The sequence below is a fragment of the Channa argus genome, chromosome 10, assembly GCF_033026475.1.
Source record: "Channa argus isolate prfri chromosome 10, Channa argus male v1.0, whole genome shotgun sequence".
Taxonomy (NCBI): Eukaryota; Metazoa; Chordata; class Actinopteri; order Anabantiformes; family Channidae; genus Channa; species Channa argus.
Window position 1 is genome coordinate 11,520,968 of NC_090206.1, and position 18,420 is coordinate 11,539,387.

General features: G+C 37.5%; 1 protein-coding gene and 2 long non-coding RNA genes across 6 annotated transcripts; 2 read left to right on the forward strand and 1 right to left on the reverse strand.

The window, feature by feature from the left end:
- The first annotated feature begins 2,244 nt into the window (after window positions 1-2,244).
- Window positions 2,245-3,211, forward strand: LOC137134245 (uncharacterized). Its single transcript, XR_010915412.1, has 4 exons — window positions 2,245-2,398; window positions 2,471-2,521; window positions 2,696-2,794; window positions 2,960-3,211. It is a non-coding gene; the product is annotated as an uncharacterized lncRNA (long non-coding RNA).
- Window positions 3,212-3,432: 221 nt separating this feature from the next.
- On the reverse strand, window positions 3,433-17,839 carry kif3a (kinesin family member 3A). Of its 4 annotated transcripts, none has more exons than XM_067518865.1 (18): window positions 17,679-17,839; window positions 16,806-17,088; window positions 16,384-16,528; window positions 16,070-16,154; window positions 15,781-15,886; window positions 15,435-15,574; window positions 15,115-15,312; window positions 14,518-14,692; window positions 13,767-13,865; window positions 11,505-11,513; window positions 10,351-10,507; window positions 9,988-10,168; window positions 9,109-9,219; window positions 8,710-8,835; window positions 7,893-7,946; window positions 6,317-6,385; window positions 6,072-6,202; window positions 3,433-3,730 (listed from the first exon to the last, which is right to left on the reverse strand). In XM_067518865.1, the coding sequence occupies exons 1-18, from the start codon at window positions 17,682-17,684 to the stop codon at window positions 3,703-3,705; spliced, it is 2,103 nt and encodes a 700-aa protein (XP_067374966.1). In that variant the 5' UTR covers window positions 17,685-17,839; the 3' UTR covers window positions 3,433-3,702. The 4 variants fall into 4 exon arrangements, with proteins under 4 accessions (XP_067374966.1, XP_067374963.1, XP_067374964.1 ...); XM_067518862.1 differs by having other exon boundaries at window positions 3,433-4,438; XM_067518863.1 differs by lacking the exon at window positions 17,679-17,839 and adding an exon at window positions 17,402-17,586 and having other exon boundaries at window positions 3,433-4,438.
- LOC137134248 (uncharacterized) lies at window positions 10,438-14,074 on the forward strand. Its single transcript, XR_010915413.1, has 2 exons — window positions 10,438-10,558; window positions 13,467-14,074. It is a non-coding gene; the product is annotated as an uncharacterized lncRNA (long non-coding RNA).
- Window positions 17,840-18,420: the final 581 nt, after the last annotated feature.

Below are 18,420 nucleotides of genomic sequence, written 5' to 3' on the forward strand. Positions count from 1 at the left end.
TATGATCAGGGAGACAGGTAGGAGTGACTCGGTGTGTCATCAGGAAACAGGAAAGTGGACAAGGAGACTTAGTGGTGGAACGAGGACGTTCAGGATTGTATACAGGGAAAGAGGTTAGATAAAAAGAAGTGGGACACTGAGAGGACTGAAGAGAGTAGACAGGAGTACAGGGAGATGCAGCGTAAGGTGAAGGTAGATGTGACAAAGGCCAAACAAAGAGCATATGAGGACTTGTATGCTAGGTTGGACACAAAGGAGGGAGAGGTGGATTTGTACAGATTGGCCAGACAAAGAGATAGAGATGGGAAGGATGTGCAGCAGGTTAGGGTGATTAAAGATAAGGATGGAAATGTATTGACAGGTGCCAGGAGTGTGATGGGAAGATGGAAGAATAACTTTGAAGAATTGATGAATGAGGAAAATGAAAGGGAATGAAGAGTAGAAAAGGTGACTGGTGTGGAGAAGGAAGTAGCAAAGATTAGTAAGAGTGAAGTGAGGAGGACATTGAATAGGATGAAGAGTGGAAAGGCAGTTGGTCCTGATGACATACCTGTGGAGGTATGGAAGTGTCTAGGAGAGGTGGCAGTAGAGTTTCTGTTCTAGTTTGTTTGAGGATGCCCGAGGAATGGAGGAGAAGTTTACTGGTGCGATCAAGGGAGATGTGCAGAGCTGTTGCAACTATAGAGGAATAAAGCTGATGAGCCGAAAAGGAAGTTGTGGGAATGAGTAGTGGAAGCTACGCTAAGGGCAGAGGTGAGAACAAGAGAACAACAGATGCAGTATTTAGTTTAGGATGCTTATGGAGAAGTACAGAGAGGATCAAAGGGAGTTGCATTGTGTCTTCATAGATTTAGAGAAAGCGTATGACAGGGTGCCGTAGTCCGTAGACTATGATGTTTGCGGAAGTGTCCTATATGTTGATTTAAGGCCATAGATTGATGGCCATAGATTCCTGTGGCTCGACTGAACAGAGGAGTCCAAAGATTCAAGGTGTTGGCTGATCTGCGGAATTTCCTTTAATAATAATAAGTGATAAGCATGATGAATTATTCTTGAGTATAACATTACAATTTTCTAACTTCTGACTATATGGAGTTTCCCTCCCTCTTCAGTGGCCAATATGAGACACCAAAATCTGTGAAATTACTAAATATTACCTACAGATGGGGCCCTTCTCAAGAGTTAGCGTTGGTGGTGCATTAGAGCAAAATATAAAACAGCAGCAATTATAAATGTAAAGTGTGAAGTTACCAAAGGTAATCCAAACAGTGATGTGATTTTAGGTCAGCTGAAACTCCTAACATGGTATACAAAAGAAACCAACACACTCACTCCTACATTTATTTTTTTATTTAAAACTGGCCAAATATGTTTCCATTAATGACAGCAGAAATGGCAGCCATTAATAGTATTAACCTGTTTAGGTAAGTTTTAATTTAATTTTATTTATTTTTCAATTAACTTTTGATTTACTTTCTAAGAACTTTACAATTCAATATTATTTTTAATATTGAAAGATGGGCTTGTGTTAAAGTGAAGTTGGGGTATTACCATCCAGAGTAAAAATGACAGTGAAGCTCATAGGAATGTGTATCATCTGTCACAATTTCCTCTTCTTTAGATGTGGGATAAAATAATTATTTGACTCAAAATATTTCCATTGTGCCTACGCACCACAGTCACTATGGCAGAACAGAACAAACACTGTTAGAAAAGTATTAATTATATTAATAATGGTTGCCTGCTGGCTCACTATAACATACATTAATGGAACTTTGGACATTAATGGCTTTATTTCATAATTTCCACTGGTGCTTTTATGCTGCAAGTCAACATGTCTAATGTGAAGAAGCCCTATGGCAACACACAGTTTTCACAGGATCCCAATTTAGAAAACCGTCATACAATCTACACTTGTTAATTTGAATATTTCAATTTTTCAAAGTGAAATCATGGCACCATTACACATTAGGAAAACCTTTAAATGATACAAAAGGATGTCACAAAATAATGACCAGCAATTTTTGGCGAATGCGTTGCTGATAAGGAATTAAGGGGTAACTGCTTAGTAAGATAACATTTGATGTGTCTCTGCACACAAGTGGAACTTTTGATAGTAACACAGATACAAATCATCTATTCCATTTTAGGTGTCTTCCTCCTCTGACGTATCTCTAGACTGTGGTCTCATGGTGACAATATAAGTAGCAACAGGAATAAGAGTGCACATTGTAATCAACTTTTCTGCTGAACTTGACAGTGCTGGTTCACAGTCTCTTTCAAAGGCATGAAGAACTTCATTGTGATGACGATGGTGACAGCAGTGGTCTATGCAGCAACAATACCACCTGATCTGCCAAGACAAATTTATGACGAAGCAGTAATGTTGTCAAATATGGTAAGAAGATTTAAAAATTACATGTGGTTGTTTGTTGTTTGTATAATATAATGATATTCATATTTTTTTTAGTCCATACTGAAAAAAGAACATGTGGCAACAGTATCACAAGACGGATGTTCGGTATGTTTGAAAACTTTCATAATCAATGTGATTTTTTCTTACTTTGTAATTATTATATTGGGATTATTATCTTTGACATCTGTCAGACATGATACATTTCATTTCCATACTTTGGAACTTGCAGACTTCTTAAGATGTTACATACCATGGCTCACTGTGCCTTCTTCTTCACAGCAAAGGTTCTTCTGCTTGGCTGAGAAGTCTCTTGATCACGTTAAAGGGAAGTTACCTGTATTAGAGAAACTTATCCGTCTCCTACAAAAGTACAACGAGGTACATTGGAATTTTTGCACTAATTGCACTAAGCCAAAATAACTGTCTCAACAAAAATGTTTATGGCTTGCAGTGACATGCTAACAATGAGCATGCTTCTCTATATTTTTTACTTGTGTTCTGCTGTATTTTTTTTCACTTAAATTTGTCTACCTTTTGTTTCAGCCTCCTGGGTGTAAAACTGTACACTTGAACGTGAACGATAACAGTTGTATGTTAAAATTACTGAAGGAGATCGAGTCTTGTACATTTCACATGGAGACACTCACAACTCATCACAAGAAAACACGCCATTAGAAATGCATGACCATACAATATGTTCTATTTAAATAACACATGTAATATACTTAAATTATTTTATTTATTTGAAATTGTAATATTTATTTTAAGTCTTTGTATTTAAACATCAATAAATTAAAATGGAACAGTAATATGTTGCTTAAGTCTTTATTTTCATAGTGTGCTTGTTTGTGATATTTTATGAGGAAACTTGGGTTTATATTTTTTTCCAATAATAGGAAATGCAATTACAAATAAGCTGCTTATGGCTGCTGATGCACAATTCTAACTGCTTTTAAAAGTACCAATAAAAAAGTGGGAAGATCTCTGGTTTAGTTAAGAAACAAAGAGCAACAACATTGGGAGATACAACGTGTAAAATAATTTAATAAATAATATATTCAAGAGTTGCATTGATGTAAAGATTTGACAAACAGTACGATGCAAAACAGAAATACATTTGTTTTCACTAGAGAAGATCATTACATTAATGCCACACAAAAAAATAATAGTACTGCATAATACTAAGGCATAAACTATGCATTGAGTGTTCTGACATTTGAGAATCAAGTTGCTTTGCTTAGATTAGCTAATGGCGGTGCTTCCAGCTAATGGCGATAACATATGGGCTAGCTGGCATGCATGCAGGCTTCTGACCTAAAGGAGAAAGAATAAAGCACACTTTTCAGTTATGTACTTGACACTACAAATTCTTAATTTCTACACATTAAAGTTTATGTTTGAGAAAAAAATAATCCAACAAAGTCTCTTTATGGTAATTATTTCTTGTGTTCAGTGAAAAGAAAAACACTAAGGCTACAGCATGTTTTCACGGAAGAATGTGTGTTCATTTAGGTGAAAATAGACCTGTAATTAGAATGGCTTTTTTACATCTTCGCATCATGATGAGCCATTTAATGATTTAGTTTCTCAATCTGAATGCAGTTTCAGGTTCATGTGCACAATTCCGTTATCAACATCCTCATAAATCTGGGTTTTCTCTCCAGCCATATGCCATTTCCAAAACATTAATTTACAAAGTGGCTGCTGTCACTGGAATATGTTGCAAAGCAACTTTAACATGTTGGACTTTCTCAGAGCAGCCTTACACTAATAAAAACATCAGGTCCTCTAGGAGAACCGGTCCTATTCCTAATAGTGTGCTGCCAAAACTTCACATTTAAAACCTTGCCAGCTATACAGTGTAATCTGATTCATTATTTAAACAATGTTCAATGATAACTTCTTTAGACCTGACTAATGATTTATTTTCCTATGATAACATTAAGGATGCAATGAAAAGGTCCGCATCGTCTTCACTGCAGAAGGGATTCGATCACAGTGTCTGGCTTTGCAGATCTTTTCCTGTGTGGAGATGGATGCACGATAAATGTTATCAACAATTTCAGCTTTAGGGCTTTTCATTTCTCAGAATAACAATATATCAAGATAACTGTAATTACCAGAATGCTAACACTTTCATATCAACAAGACATAAATAGACTAATTATACAGTGTGGGTAAATATTCACAACCAGTAAGTTATGTGTTTATTTGATGTGATCAATCTTAAGCACAGACGAAAAAAAGCAACATTAGTTAAAATGGTGAGGGGCAAAAATGTAAAAGTAAGGAATTAAGAGTGCAAACAATTCACAACTTTTCAGAAATATCCAATTTCCACTTGGTTTCTGTGTGACAAATTAAATAAAGAACAGGTATGAAAATATCTGAAAATGCAACCAAGATGCATTACAGATGGACTGAAATGACCTTGGGTGAAAGTTTAAATGTAAAACATGTACACATCAGTCCATCCAAGATGATTACACAACATTATGCCTGCTAAATGCAACTATGTTAGTGAACAGTGTGTGGTAGTAGACATTTAAAAGATCTTGATAATGGCAGCTGAAGTGACATTGAAATTAAATTGAAATCAGCAATCTCTCTCCCGGTTGCATGATAAGCTAAACCAAGAAAAGAGCTTGTGATTTAAACATTAAACTTAGTGATTGATGCATTTGTGTCAGTTGTTAGATAGCTATAGGCTAGCCTATTGCAATTCAAGTGCTAAGTTTCCAAGTTATTGTTCTTTTATTATTTTGGAAAGTTTGCAAAAGCTTCAGGTGTAAAACCATCAGCCTTTAGACTTGAGCAGAATTAAACACGATTTGCATACAACTCAGGAAACCAAGATCAAGTTTACAAACTGGCCTAAGGAAACAAATACACTTCCCTACAAGAGTATAGTTACAGTGAGGCCAATTTCTTAATTTCTGTTGTACACTGAAAAGACTTAGGTTTGACATCAAAAGAGGAATATGGGACAAGACATCAACTTTTATTTCCAGGTATTTACATCTGGACCTGATAGCACATTTTGTTTGTACCCACCCATTTTTCATGTGAGTAAAAGTATTGGAACAGACTTAAATATATTAAGTGAATAAGAATTTATTTAGTTGCAAATCCTTTGCTTGCAATAACTGCATCACCAAACTCTAGAATTCTTCTTTTTTGATGCTTTTTCAGGCTTTCACTGCACCCTCTTTCAGTTGTTGTTTGTTTTGAGGGCTACTCCGTAAATCTCCTCTTTAGCAGGTAAAATGCCTGCTCTATAGGGTTTAAGACTGGAGAATGACTTGGCCAGTCTAAAACACTTCTTGCTCCTGATGAATTCCTTTGTTGTTTTGGCAGCGTGTTTTGGTTGAAGGCTCTACCAATCAGTTTGGTTGCATCTTTATTTAAATTGGCAGAAAAATGTTTCTGTAGACTTTACTGTAGTTCATTTTGCTCACTGTTCCAATACTTTTGGAGGAAGTGTATATTAAGCCAAGTCTAAATTAAAATGCATGAAATCAAATCCAGATGGGATTTTTGAAATGACAAATGTAATAGGGCCAAAGTGAAGAAATTAAATTGACAAACTACACCGTGGACGTGGATGAGGAGTCTTAAGCTTGGTGTGGCCTGCATAGAAAAATACATTAATTACCTTCTCCCAGTCTTGGGTCGGCCACTCTTGCTACTTTTAGAGGTTCTCGGCCTTTCTAGTTTCATCAGTGACTGTCGCATGCTCTCCTCTGTGTATGCTAGATACACATGGGACAGATCCACCTCAAAGGGCTACAGGGGCCATTGAAAAAAGAAGACAATGGAGCAAACCATGAATATTACTAGAAAAAGGGGGAAAATATCAGGAACATAATTCATTCAACAAAGAAATCTTCTATAGCTCACATCCTTTTCTTTTTTGTCTGGAGCAGGGGTCTGTTTTCTCATATTGTTGCCAGTGTATGCCACACATTTCTGAAAACGAGACAAAATATACTTATATACATACATACATAAATAGATGTATATGACATCTGCTGGAGCCACTCTCTGAGTTTGGGGGTAATAGCCTCAAATGTTCCTATCACCAGGGGGACCAGTTGTGCCTTTACCTTTGACAACTTTCCTAACTCTTCATTTAGCCCTTGGTAGTTCCCTAGCTTCTTGTGTTCCTTCTTCCCGATGTTTCAATCGCTTGGGATTGCAAAATTTATCACTGCAGCCTTCTTTTTCTGTTTGTCCATTACTACGATGGATGATTGGTTGTCTATTACCAGTTTGCTAGTCTCTATTTGGAAGTCCCACAGGATCTTAGCTTGGTTATCCTCAACCACCTTTGGAGATGCATCCCATTTTGACTTTTGGACTTCAAGTCTGCATTCGGCAGAGTTTTTTCTGTACACTATATCAGCCACTTGGGTATTGAGTTCCATGTATGCCCTGCCTGCTAGAACTTTGCACCCTGCTGTTGTTTGCTTATTGGTAGACCCCGGCCTCTTCTGATCTTGTACTTAGAGCCCTTTCCTATGCTGCTAGGATTAGTGCCTCTGTGCTGTCTTTCAGTGCAGCTTTGTCCAGCCACTGGTAGAACTTTTCTTCACTGGAATGTCATTTGGATCGAATAAGTGTGGCCGGATGGCCATGGACATCAAGACAAAGAAGCTTCAATACATGGAGGGTTTTAGCCCCAATCCAGCATCTTGAGATTGTACACTGTGCAGAAGGAAGGAGACCGATAATTTCTGAGCGTCAGAGCAGCAACAGAAGGAAAAGCAGGAGCCATCAAAGAAAGACAAACTCCTGTATGGTATGTACCGCTGGAAGATAAAAGAAGTGGCTGAGAAATAATTTTGGACTGAAAGACAGCACATTGACACTAATCATGGCAACACAAGAACACATTTTAAGTACAAGATAAATAGAGGCTAGGATTCATGGTGCAGACTGAGCAAGGACAACATTGAGAAAATTCAGCACATAAAAGCGGGGTGCAAAATGCTAGTAGTAGTAGTAGGCCGAGGCATACATAACCCATAACCAAGCCGAGTAAGTTGGAAGTCCCAACATCAAAAAGGGATACACCTTCAAAGGTGGTTGAGCATGACCAAGCTAAGATCCTGTGGGTCTTCCAGATACAGACTGAAAAACTGGTATTGGCTAAACAACTGGACATTTCAGTGGTGGACAAATGATAAAAACATTGTAATGATAGATAGTATAGCGACCTCAAGTGAACACAACATCAGGAACAGGAAGCATGAGAGATGACAAAGGCTCAAAGAAGCGTTATATGTGGAAGATGAAATCATCGGTACTTGGGACCCATGGGGCTGTGACCCTCAGAAGAGTCTGATAGTTTATTTATTTAAAAGACTAAAATTACTGAGAAGCAGTTTTTAACTCTGCACTGTTTGACTGATATTAATAACTACAAACAACTGTATCTATCTGTGTGTGTAAGAATTATGCAAGGTGAGCTCACCAGCTGCCATTCTCCAATGTCTTCATTCCAGTGCACATAATTCTCTATCATCTCCTACATAGGAAAATATGAGAAAATATAAAAACTGTGAACGGGGTCACATACTGTCACAAATGCAATGACACTTATAACGTTACTTTCATTGATGTGCAGTTCCAGCAGGTTTATGCAGATGTGTTAATGTGCACCACTGTTCTGGAGAACTATGAACTATGACACAATTTGGGAGACTTAGGGAAGGTGTATATCTTATTTTTAGTGTCATACAAAAACACAGGAAAAAGAACCAAGGAAAATCATTTAGCACATGCAATAGGTAAGACCATGGTGTTAGAACTTATGATACATCCAAGGTCAAATAAAACATATCTACTTACACCAACTGCTGTTAAGTTGCTACATGAGGTAAAGATCAGATGCTCCCATATGTGTGCAGTAGGTGCAGTGTGTTCATGATAGATTTAGATATATTCTGTTAGATTTGTGAACCTGTTTAAAGAAGGTTATTTGAAGCACAAGCTATTTGCAGGAATGTAATGTGGATCAGTAATTGTATAATCAACGTTAGCGGATCAACTCTATTAACTGCTTTTCTGTAAGAAGCTTGCACTTAAATGAACATTTCCTGTTTTTATAAAATGTATGTTAAGCAAAAGTTAGTCTTTTATTCTTTGTTTAATGATTTGTGTTTGTGTGCACAGATATTTGACAATAATAAAAGTTTACAATATGTATCAAGTAAAACATTAAAAGTGATGCAAGATATGTAAATATTATTTTATTATTTACAGATATGTAAATAATAAAATAACCAGACCTGGTATTCTTGGGGAATAAAATTGTCTATAATTAGCATCTGGAGCCGGAGTTCTCGGCTCAGCTGACGGATGTTCTCTAGGAGGCCCTCTATCTCTCTGTGATGCTCTTGCTGTAAATCTGCCATCTACGAGACAAAAACAAACAAAGCAAAACAAAAAGACAAACAAACAAAAAAAAACAAAAGAAACAGTGGAATTAGATTCCTTCACCTGATCAACTACAAAACTACAAAAACAAACAGATTAGAAAAATTATGAGTTTAATAGCTGATTTAAAAATATTTTATTAAATACTGTTTAGGGATTTAGCATCTTGTAAAAGACATGTTGTAAAAAATCCCATGTACTGCATGACAGCAAACCATCCTGCTGTGTTAGTCTGTGTTAGTTATGCTTACTTCTGATTTAGCAGCCATCAGCATAGTCCATACTTTCTTTAGCTTCTTGGTCTTTCCTTGAGCCTCTTCCTGCAGACTAGTGTACTTCTCTTCTATGTCCAGACGTTCTTGCTGTTTTAAGAGGGACAGAGATTTGTGGTTATGCAAAAGAGAGTATGCTGTGGTCTGTAGTCCTGATTGTAATACAGGTAATGGGAACGTGATAAAGTAAAAATAATGTCTTAAGATAGTGTTTCATTCATGTATCAAATAGTTTTCATATTAAACATTAAACACTGTAACAGAATAATTTCAAAAGGACACAAGTCCAATTGACATTATACTAAACAGTAGCTATGAATTTGATTTACATATGTATTAAAAATGAGGTAGATAGCAGGTATGAACTTCTAGTTGTATTTTCCAACCACAATGATGCAAGCAATTCAGTGTAAAACTAGTTAATATTAAGCTGAACACCTTATGTAGACTGTGGTTTCTGATTTCATATCCTGTCTCCCACAGTATCGCATGGCAGGCTTGTAGACAACTGATGTGTCATTTGTGGCTAGAGATCATAAAATTTTAAATGATGGAAGCTACAGACACTTTACTATTTATAATTATTTTAAAATTATTTAGTAAATTAATCTTTCAGTTGTTTATTCCAGACAACTAACAAATGCATCAATAAACAATGAACTCCATGGTGACTGGTCAACATTTTGTTAACTTTATCAATGGTTTTCAATATAATATATATTATGCAGAGTTTCCAGAAATTGTTTCATGTTGACTACAGCAGGGAGGTCACAGAAATTCTCATTATTAGCTGATCTAGGATTATAAAACACTATGGTATTACGTGGAACCAAGTATGCATAATCAATTTATCCATACCTCCTTCTCCTCCAGCTCTTTTCGCAGCTGCTCCGCTCTCCTGCGACGCTCTTCAAGTTCATTGTTGGACTCCTGCAAGAGCTTCTCCTGCTCCTCTGCCTTAGCCAAGAGGTCTACCCCACCCACAATCACCTTCTTCTCTAAGGCTGATAATTTCTCCAGCAGAAGGTGATGTTCTTGCCTATGCAGATCAAGTATAAAATTAGCATCAGATCAAGTTTGAAATTATAAGAACAATTGTTTATTAATTGTTTGCTAATACTAAAGAAAGACATTACAGATTAGTGTTATTTGATTTATGTAATATCTACATATGTCTTCAAAACTTTCATTCAATTTACTAAAAGGAATCAATCGACTAACTGGGCTTTAAGCAGATCTTTCTCCCTCTTCTCCAACTCTGCTCTTGCTTTGTTTCTTTCCTCTTCCTCCATGTCCAACTTTGCCTCCAGGGCTTTTCTTTCCTCTTCAATCTTGGCCTGCATTTCCACCATCTTGTCAGGGGAAACCTTCTTCCTTCCTAACAGAGTGACACATGACAAGAGAGTAACTTAAAGAGTAACTTAAACAGGTGGGTTACATTGTATATGCTCTTATTTTAAAAAGGACATCTTCACTGATATTGAACTTGCTTATTTTGGATATAGTCTGGGTAGTACATGTAAAGGAATGCCACTAAATTTTCCTCTGACTTCCCTAAAAATTTATTAAATTATCTCTCTTCCTCTAGCTGAAAAATGCCTCCAGATGACATCACTTGGAGAAACTTTCAGTTCAGATTATGTCATCTTGTTGCTCATAGTGTGGAGGTTGTGTTCATAGTCAACATTGACATAACATTACCTAAACTACTAAAGATAAAAAGTTCCTCTGGTTTATGACATTCGGAGGCGTTTTTTTAATCTAGAAGAACAGGGACAGGAACACGGAAGCCAGAGGGAAGTTTAAAAGCATGAAGTACATTCATACCCCTAAACTAAGTGTATAGAAAGCAAATTGAAGATTGGTGAAGTTGCCCTTTAATTACTTGTCAGTGTGTACGTTAGTATGATGAAAAAGCACAAAATACTGGTTTTAATCAGTATTAGTATTCATTGTGTACAGTTATATTTTATTAATTTGCGCTAAAAAAATTCTAAATTATGAGTTTGAAAGGAACCTTAGTCAGTAATAGTAGTAGCAGTAGTAGTATGTGTCCATAAGATTCGGCTGCAAAGAATTCTGCTTTGCAATATTAAATATTTATAGTTTATGTAAGCAAAATGTGAATATAAAAGAAAATGGTCCATTATTCCCTTAATGATATGGTGATTATGAATATGTAGAACACAAAACCCTTGACAGTTGCAGTCATACATGGACACACAAAAAATGTTAAAAAGTGTTTATAAAAAAAGGCTAGAAGCAGATTAGTTAGCATTAGTCAAAAAGCTACTAAAACAAACAGTTGCCATCATTTACGAAGGTAGAGACACCACTGCTGCAGAACAGTATAACCATTTGGATTTTACACCAACCTCTTTCTTCTTGATTTAAGAGGTGTATAGCAAGTCAGACAGGCAGCATTTGTACCAGGAGGAGAGAGAGACAAAAAGTGACACATTACAGAGAGATACTGAAAGCCTTCTGACTCTATAGATAGGAGATAAGAAGTTGAAAACAGACAGATCAAACAAAAACAACAAAAAACAAAAGAGAATAATAAAGAAGTGATGGTGAATAGACAGGATGAAGAAAAATAATAACTTCATCATGAAACATGTCAGTGAATTGCCTTGTTGAAGTGAAGGAGTTAAACATATTAAAAAAAAACAAATAAAACTAAAAGAGGTTTAACAGGAGAAAGTGAGGCGATGAAATCATCATGCAGAAACAATTTTAAATTGTGGTAACTTTGGTCTTGTGCAAAACATAATGAGGAAATGTAATTCAGATACTGACAATCATTTGGATAATCATTATTTTAATTGGTTCAAAAGTGCAAGAGCTCCATCTCAACTTTGGGATCTATATTGAGACACCCTTGCCACCCACAACATGCCAGGAACTGTTGCGATAATTCAAAGAATACATTTTGTTGAAAAGAACATATAAGAGTGTTGCCAGTAGAGGCGGGGAGATCTGGACTGTGTGTCTACAGGAGAAGCAAAGCATTACATGTGACAAAGGGAAAGTGTAAAGCCACGTTCACACATGCAATGTAATGGACAAATACTTAGGTCATTCACTCATTTGCAGTAAAAGTGTCAGTAAAACACTATACCATCTAATAATAACGTGTAAGAAATGAATGAAGGTGGCTACTCTAGAAAGGAAATACTATGAATGACTCAGGTTGCAGACAAGACATCAAGGCATAAGGAAATTCCCCTCACAAAACTACCTACATACGCAACAAACACAAAAAAGGTCAAGTGGCTCTCAACTTTCATTCATGCTCACAAACAAACAACCCTTTAGGAGAAATATTGTTGGAAATGCTATTGTGTGGATCAAGTCTCCCTAAGCAGTTCATCAAGTATGTTGTAGAGCTTACCAGTCAATGAGAAAAAATATGCAAAATATGCTTTCAACACAGCATGTACAGTGGAGAACTGACGTTAACTTCATCCGAGAAACATTATGGTAAGATGAAAGGTCTGAACAGATCACAAGAAGCTAACCTTCTTTTTTCTTGTATACGACAAATGCACATTAGAACATTACATTTATGGTTATATTTACAATTAAGCAGACAATTTACGGTACCCGTACTCACTGTAGGTGCTGGGCTAGTAGAGCAGAGTACTACTCCAACTCACTATTGTGAGGACTGTCATCAGTGGGTGGTCACACTGAGAATGGGGTTTGCAGACCTTAAGGTAACATGTCGTTGCATGAATTTATATTCAACAAATCAGGTAGCTGTGGTTTCCCCATGTACAAATTGTCGATACAACACAGCACTATTCTCAAAGACAGTGAATAAAGTAGTTATTATTATTCAGAATAATCTAATATCAAAGAAATTGCAAAAAGAAATTCAAACATGTTCCAAAATGTTAAACACCCTGAAAAGTGGCCTTACAGTAGAATTAATGTCAGCACTGCAACAAAATGATATGACTTATTTATGCTTATTCATTTGTTCTTAACCATTTCCGCTTCAAACTAGGGAACAGTAAAAGGTGAGAATACGAGGGGAACTCCTAAATGAGAACAGTGCTGTTTATGGAAGCCTGTTAGCTAAGAGCAGATGTTGAGTAGTGACCTGAAAACTCCAACTTGATTATTATCTGAGACACTAATTGCTGACTAATATTAAAATTAACATACTGGTGATAGATGAAACTATATATGTAAGAATTTTGCTGATATGTACCCAACCATGTGCCACAATCATATGTTAAGAAAAAACACTCCTAGCAGGCTTATGAACTGCATCAATAGAATGTGGTCATTTCCAAACACTTGTATGTGTGTTTTTGTTTTCCTTTCAGCTTATCCCGTGAGTTCAGGGTCGCCAGAGCGCATCATTGTCCGCATGTTGATTTGGCACAGTTTTTACGCCGAATGCCCTACCTGATGCAACCCTCCTCAATTTCTACCGGGCTCGGACCGGACTGGACAGCTGGGAATGGGCTGTTAGGGGTTCAGTGTCTTGGCCAGAGACACTTCGACATATAGTCGGGACAAGGAATCGAACCACTGACCATGTGGTCTGTGAATGACTGCCTTGCCAATTGAGCTACAGCTGCCCCTAACACACTTGTATGTGTGCATTACTAACAAATTCTTACCTCTTTTTCTCCTGCGTCCCTCTCCTGTCTCTCCTCCTTCATCATCACCTTCATCCATCTCTTCTGATCCGCTGCCCTCTGAGCCAGAAATCTCCTCACCTACAATTGCACAAACCAATATTTTAAATGTGGTCATCTTTAAAGTACAATTGACATATGTCAATAGTCTAAAATAATATCAATGTGTTTTTATTATAGCTTGTGTTGTTTGTAGCACCTTGGTCCTTGGAGGAACGTTATCTCGTTTCTACTGTGTACTGTGTACCACTGTGTATAGTAGAAATGACAATAAAAGCCACTTGACTTGACTTGACTTTTAAAAATGTATTACTAATAGTTATTTAATATTAAAACAGAGGTGTTTGGATGTCTCAGTTGGAGGGCAGTGTCACTCATGGGCAGGCCGTTGTTACCAGGGATTTTGAAAACAAAAAACTAAACAAAAAAACGCCAGCATCTAATAGGGGAGATTTGCAAGAATGTTTACGTGTTGTTTAACATACAACTGAACTACTAAGTTGCTAAGTTGACTTCAAACGGGCGCATTTCCCAGTGAATTCTGCTCTCAAACGAGCTGTGGTTTCTTTGTGACTGTCAGCTCTCTAAAACAGAATGATGACATCATGACTAGCAGCATTTAAATAAGGTTACAGTATATGTAGATAGATACATGAATGGCATTTTGGTAAATTGAATTTCCTGGTAGTGTTTTCTTCAGGGCTGATGTTGACAAAAATGTCTTGTTCATTACCTTCTTCAAGTTTCTTCTTCAGCTCTTCGATCTCCTTCTGAAACTGGCGCAGCAAGGCATCCTTAGGATCCTCATTTATTCTGGCTTTGTTCTTGATGTTTTTAGCCCTGTTAGCATAGCGTAGGGTACTGATGGTCTCGTCATAGTTATAGTCTGCAGGACCTATATTTGCACACTGGTAGATATTAAAAGTGATTTTAAAAGTGAGGCAAAAGGTGTAATGTATGTATGACAGCAATGCTATGCCCCTAAACATAAACGGCTTTTGGCTTGTCCCTTCAGGGATCAACATAGCAGAATGTGGTCCACATATTGGTTTGGCATGTTTTTTTTTTTTAACGCCGGACGCCCTTTCTGCAGCAACCCTCCCATTTTTATCTGGGCTTGGGACCATCACCAGGGTCGCCCTTGGCGGGTGAGTGAGGACTTGGTGGGATGGGATTTGAACCAGTGGCTTTCTGCATCCCAACCCATTGCTCAGCCACTGAGCCACCAGGCCCCCTAGCAATGCTATGCACTGTCAATTTGCACATTTTCTGCTCTTTGCACCTATGCATTTCAAAATGTTTTTTGGACCTAAAGTAACTTTTACCTTACCATCATGGTCTTAGAGTTTCCCCCTAGTGAATCCTGCAGCAGACGAGTTAGTTTGGAGTTCCTGTAGGGAACATGTGTGCTTTTTCCATCCACTAGGGCAGAGATGACGTTACCCAGTGTAGAGAGAGAAAGATTAATCTTTGTTGCTTCCTTTAAACGCTGTCCTGTGGCCCCAGTCTTGCCCTGTCTTTCTGAACCCTGCAGGGAAGAGAGGAGTAGGTTGATTGTGAGAGATAAGACACATAACCTCCTTTTATCAGTATAATCTCCATTTCTAAGAAGAATGTTTTTTTTCTCAGAAATTTACAACAGCTACATACTGCCAAGTCAACTAAATGAAGTTTTCCCATGCGCACATGCTGGTTTCCATCCACACCCTTCTCACTGCACTCAATGGTAATGGTGAAAATGGCATGAGAACGGGAGCTGTGTTCATTCATGTTTGTGGCACCAACAGATCCTGAATACAGGGAAACAAAATTTGATCAGACATCACATTTGATTTTATGTACATCAATTTTCTAAAACCACATAATATTTACATAAAATGAAAGACAAAGGAAGAAGCTTCTTTATGTTTGGTCCGTGTGTTATTTCAAACAAAGATACAGCGTTTACTTTTTGGCTATTCATTAACTTTTTAACAGCCTGTGTTATTCTTCTTACTGTTTTTGTGGCCCAGTGTCATTATTCTGTCCATGTCATCAGCGTTGTTTACAACATAACCAGAGAGGTCTTTGATATAAACACCAACATCTGGTCGTTCTTTCACCTGTGAGGGAAAAGATAGAACTTTAGAATGGATAATCAGTTAGAATCAAAGTTAATACAATGAAATCTAATTTGCCATCTTCATGTTTAAAGAAATGACTACATGACTACAAATGACTACTTCAAAAGACTTTTGACATTCATCACTGAACTGTTCTGGTCTTGAAATTAAATATCATTTTACCTCTAGTCTTTGCATCTGGTCTTTGCCCAACAAGTCTCGCACTTCCTCGTTGTAAATCTCCAGGTATGAAACTCGAACCAAAAACCTGTGAAGATTAAATGTGTGCATAAATGATGCTTAAATCATTCCCTATTTTAGGTTGATTGAGATATAGTGTGCATATTACAGACACAAATGAACCAAAGCCTTTATATTATTTTTAATCCTGTAATCAATTTAGTAGTTGTGGTCTAGAAAGACTAAGCGAAGAAACATAAAAAACGTTTTTGGTCTCATGACCAAATAGTTTGGTGACAACATATTTTTAATTTTACCTGGTGTCACCCTCTGCTTTGGCAATGTGGCCAAAAATATGAGCAAAGGAGTTTGGGATAATCCCTCGGAGTTCTGGCACAGCTCTTACGCCCTCCATGGTGAATGTCTTTCCTGTGCCCGTTTGTCCATATGCAAAAATGGTGCCTGAAAAAGTGTAACAGACAGACAGTGTAAACTCACACTCTAAGAGGTAGTGAGTGAACATTAAAACTAAAGATAAAATAAATAATTGGAGGTATTACAGTTACTAAAGAAAGAAGTCCTGAATGAAAGTTTAGCTATAACTGATGCAATGGACTACATATGTCTGTAATAAAACAATGTCAGCAATCACTAATGGACTGATTACATAGACAATGAGGTTTATACATAACTAGTTAATGAATTCAAACTATTGGTATTATTATCACATTAAACATACCATTGTAACCCTCTAACACTGAGTCAACGATGGGGCGGGCTGTGAGGTTGTAGACATCCAGCTGTTTGCTGTCTTGTCCAAACACAGTGTCAAATGTGAAAGTCTTGGGAGGCTCCTGTGGAGTCTCTAGCTTGCTGACTGTGATAGTTCCGCGGATCTCATCCACAATGACGGCCTGTTTGTGGCCCATCATCTTCTCTTTCTGGTTGAGAGGACGACATCTTACCACCACCTTGACATTATCACTGGCCTCATGCCTGTCAGCTTTCTCAAGCTTATTGCTCTGAAAAACGAACCGTAATAAGAGAGCAGTAAGGCGAAGTAGTAAGCGAAGTGGGACACAGCTGATAGGAGCCACGTCCCATCTGCATATTATTAAAAGAAAAACATAAGAGGCCAGGACTTATTTCTAATATGACACTTGCAATAAGAATATAACACAGACATAGACGACATGCAATTTTGAGTAAACAGTGCTAAACCGTGTGCAGCTAGTTTGCTAAGTGACTCGGTCATAGTGTTTTCATTCCTCGTTGCTCTGTGCTGGGTTGCTAGGGAGGAAAACGTTAATGTTACTAGCGTTAATGCTAGCTTACCATTAGCACCACAGACAGGTAACGTTAACCACTAGGGTTAATTCGGGAGCAGCTAATTTATTGTCAGAATAACACATTGTTAATACTGTCTTGCCAAATCCTTAGAGGCGACTGGTAAAAACCCAGCGTTGGCAACAGCAGCTAACGTCTCATTTCGCTGTTGCCGTAAGATATTTGCCGATGCTAACCGGTTAGCGTCACATCAGTGAGCTTGGAGGAAGGGAGTAACCTTCTCAACAAACAAAACAAAGACATGCAAATTTGCCTGGCGACTTACCGGCATAGTGAGGATGCAGAAGGAAGCTTGCACTATAAGGTTAATAACAATAACGTGTTTGCAAGGCTTTGTTTATGTGCAACTGAATTCCAGTGCAGTGTGCATATCATCGAACGTTTACATACGATAGCTTGTTGTCAGGGCTTGGTCAGCCTGCGCATGCGTTGTAGGGGGTCTCTGGCTGGCCGGCAACGTTCTTCCATGTACAGCTTTCAATGGCATACATTTTAAATATATACATCCACGCATCATACATGTAAAACACTTTTCTGTTACGTTAGGAAATTCAATGCTGGATTGGGGGCCAAGGGCAAAACAATCTCTTGGCCTCTGTAGTCCTCCATATTACAATGGAATAACTTACTGGCACCCCTTTTTTAAATGAGCATTTGCTCATCGCCAACAGAAAATGCATAATTTTAACTTAACTTGAGCTTTATGGAATATATGTATAATTATTTTAGCAATGACTCACCTATATTGATAATGAACATAGGTCCAATTGTTCTATCTTACTACACTGTGTTGCCTGAGAATTTCTGTGCGTTAGAAGTGGAGGTCATTTGATGAGCAACTATGCGAAATGGAATACCTGTCAGAGTTGATATTATGCTCCCACGTAGTGCAAACTAGTAGAGCAAACTGACAAGTTTGTGGTAAATTCGAGAACATAATAATTTGAAGGCCTTGATTTTGCTGGGCAGTTGCCTCACTCACCCAGATGGTAATCCAGATTTAGGTA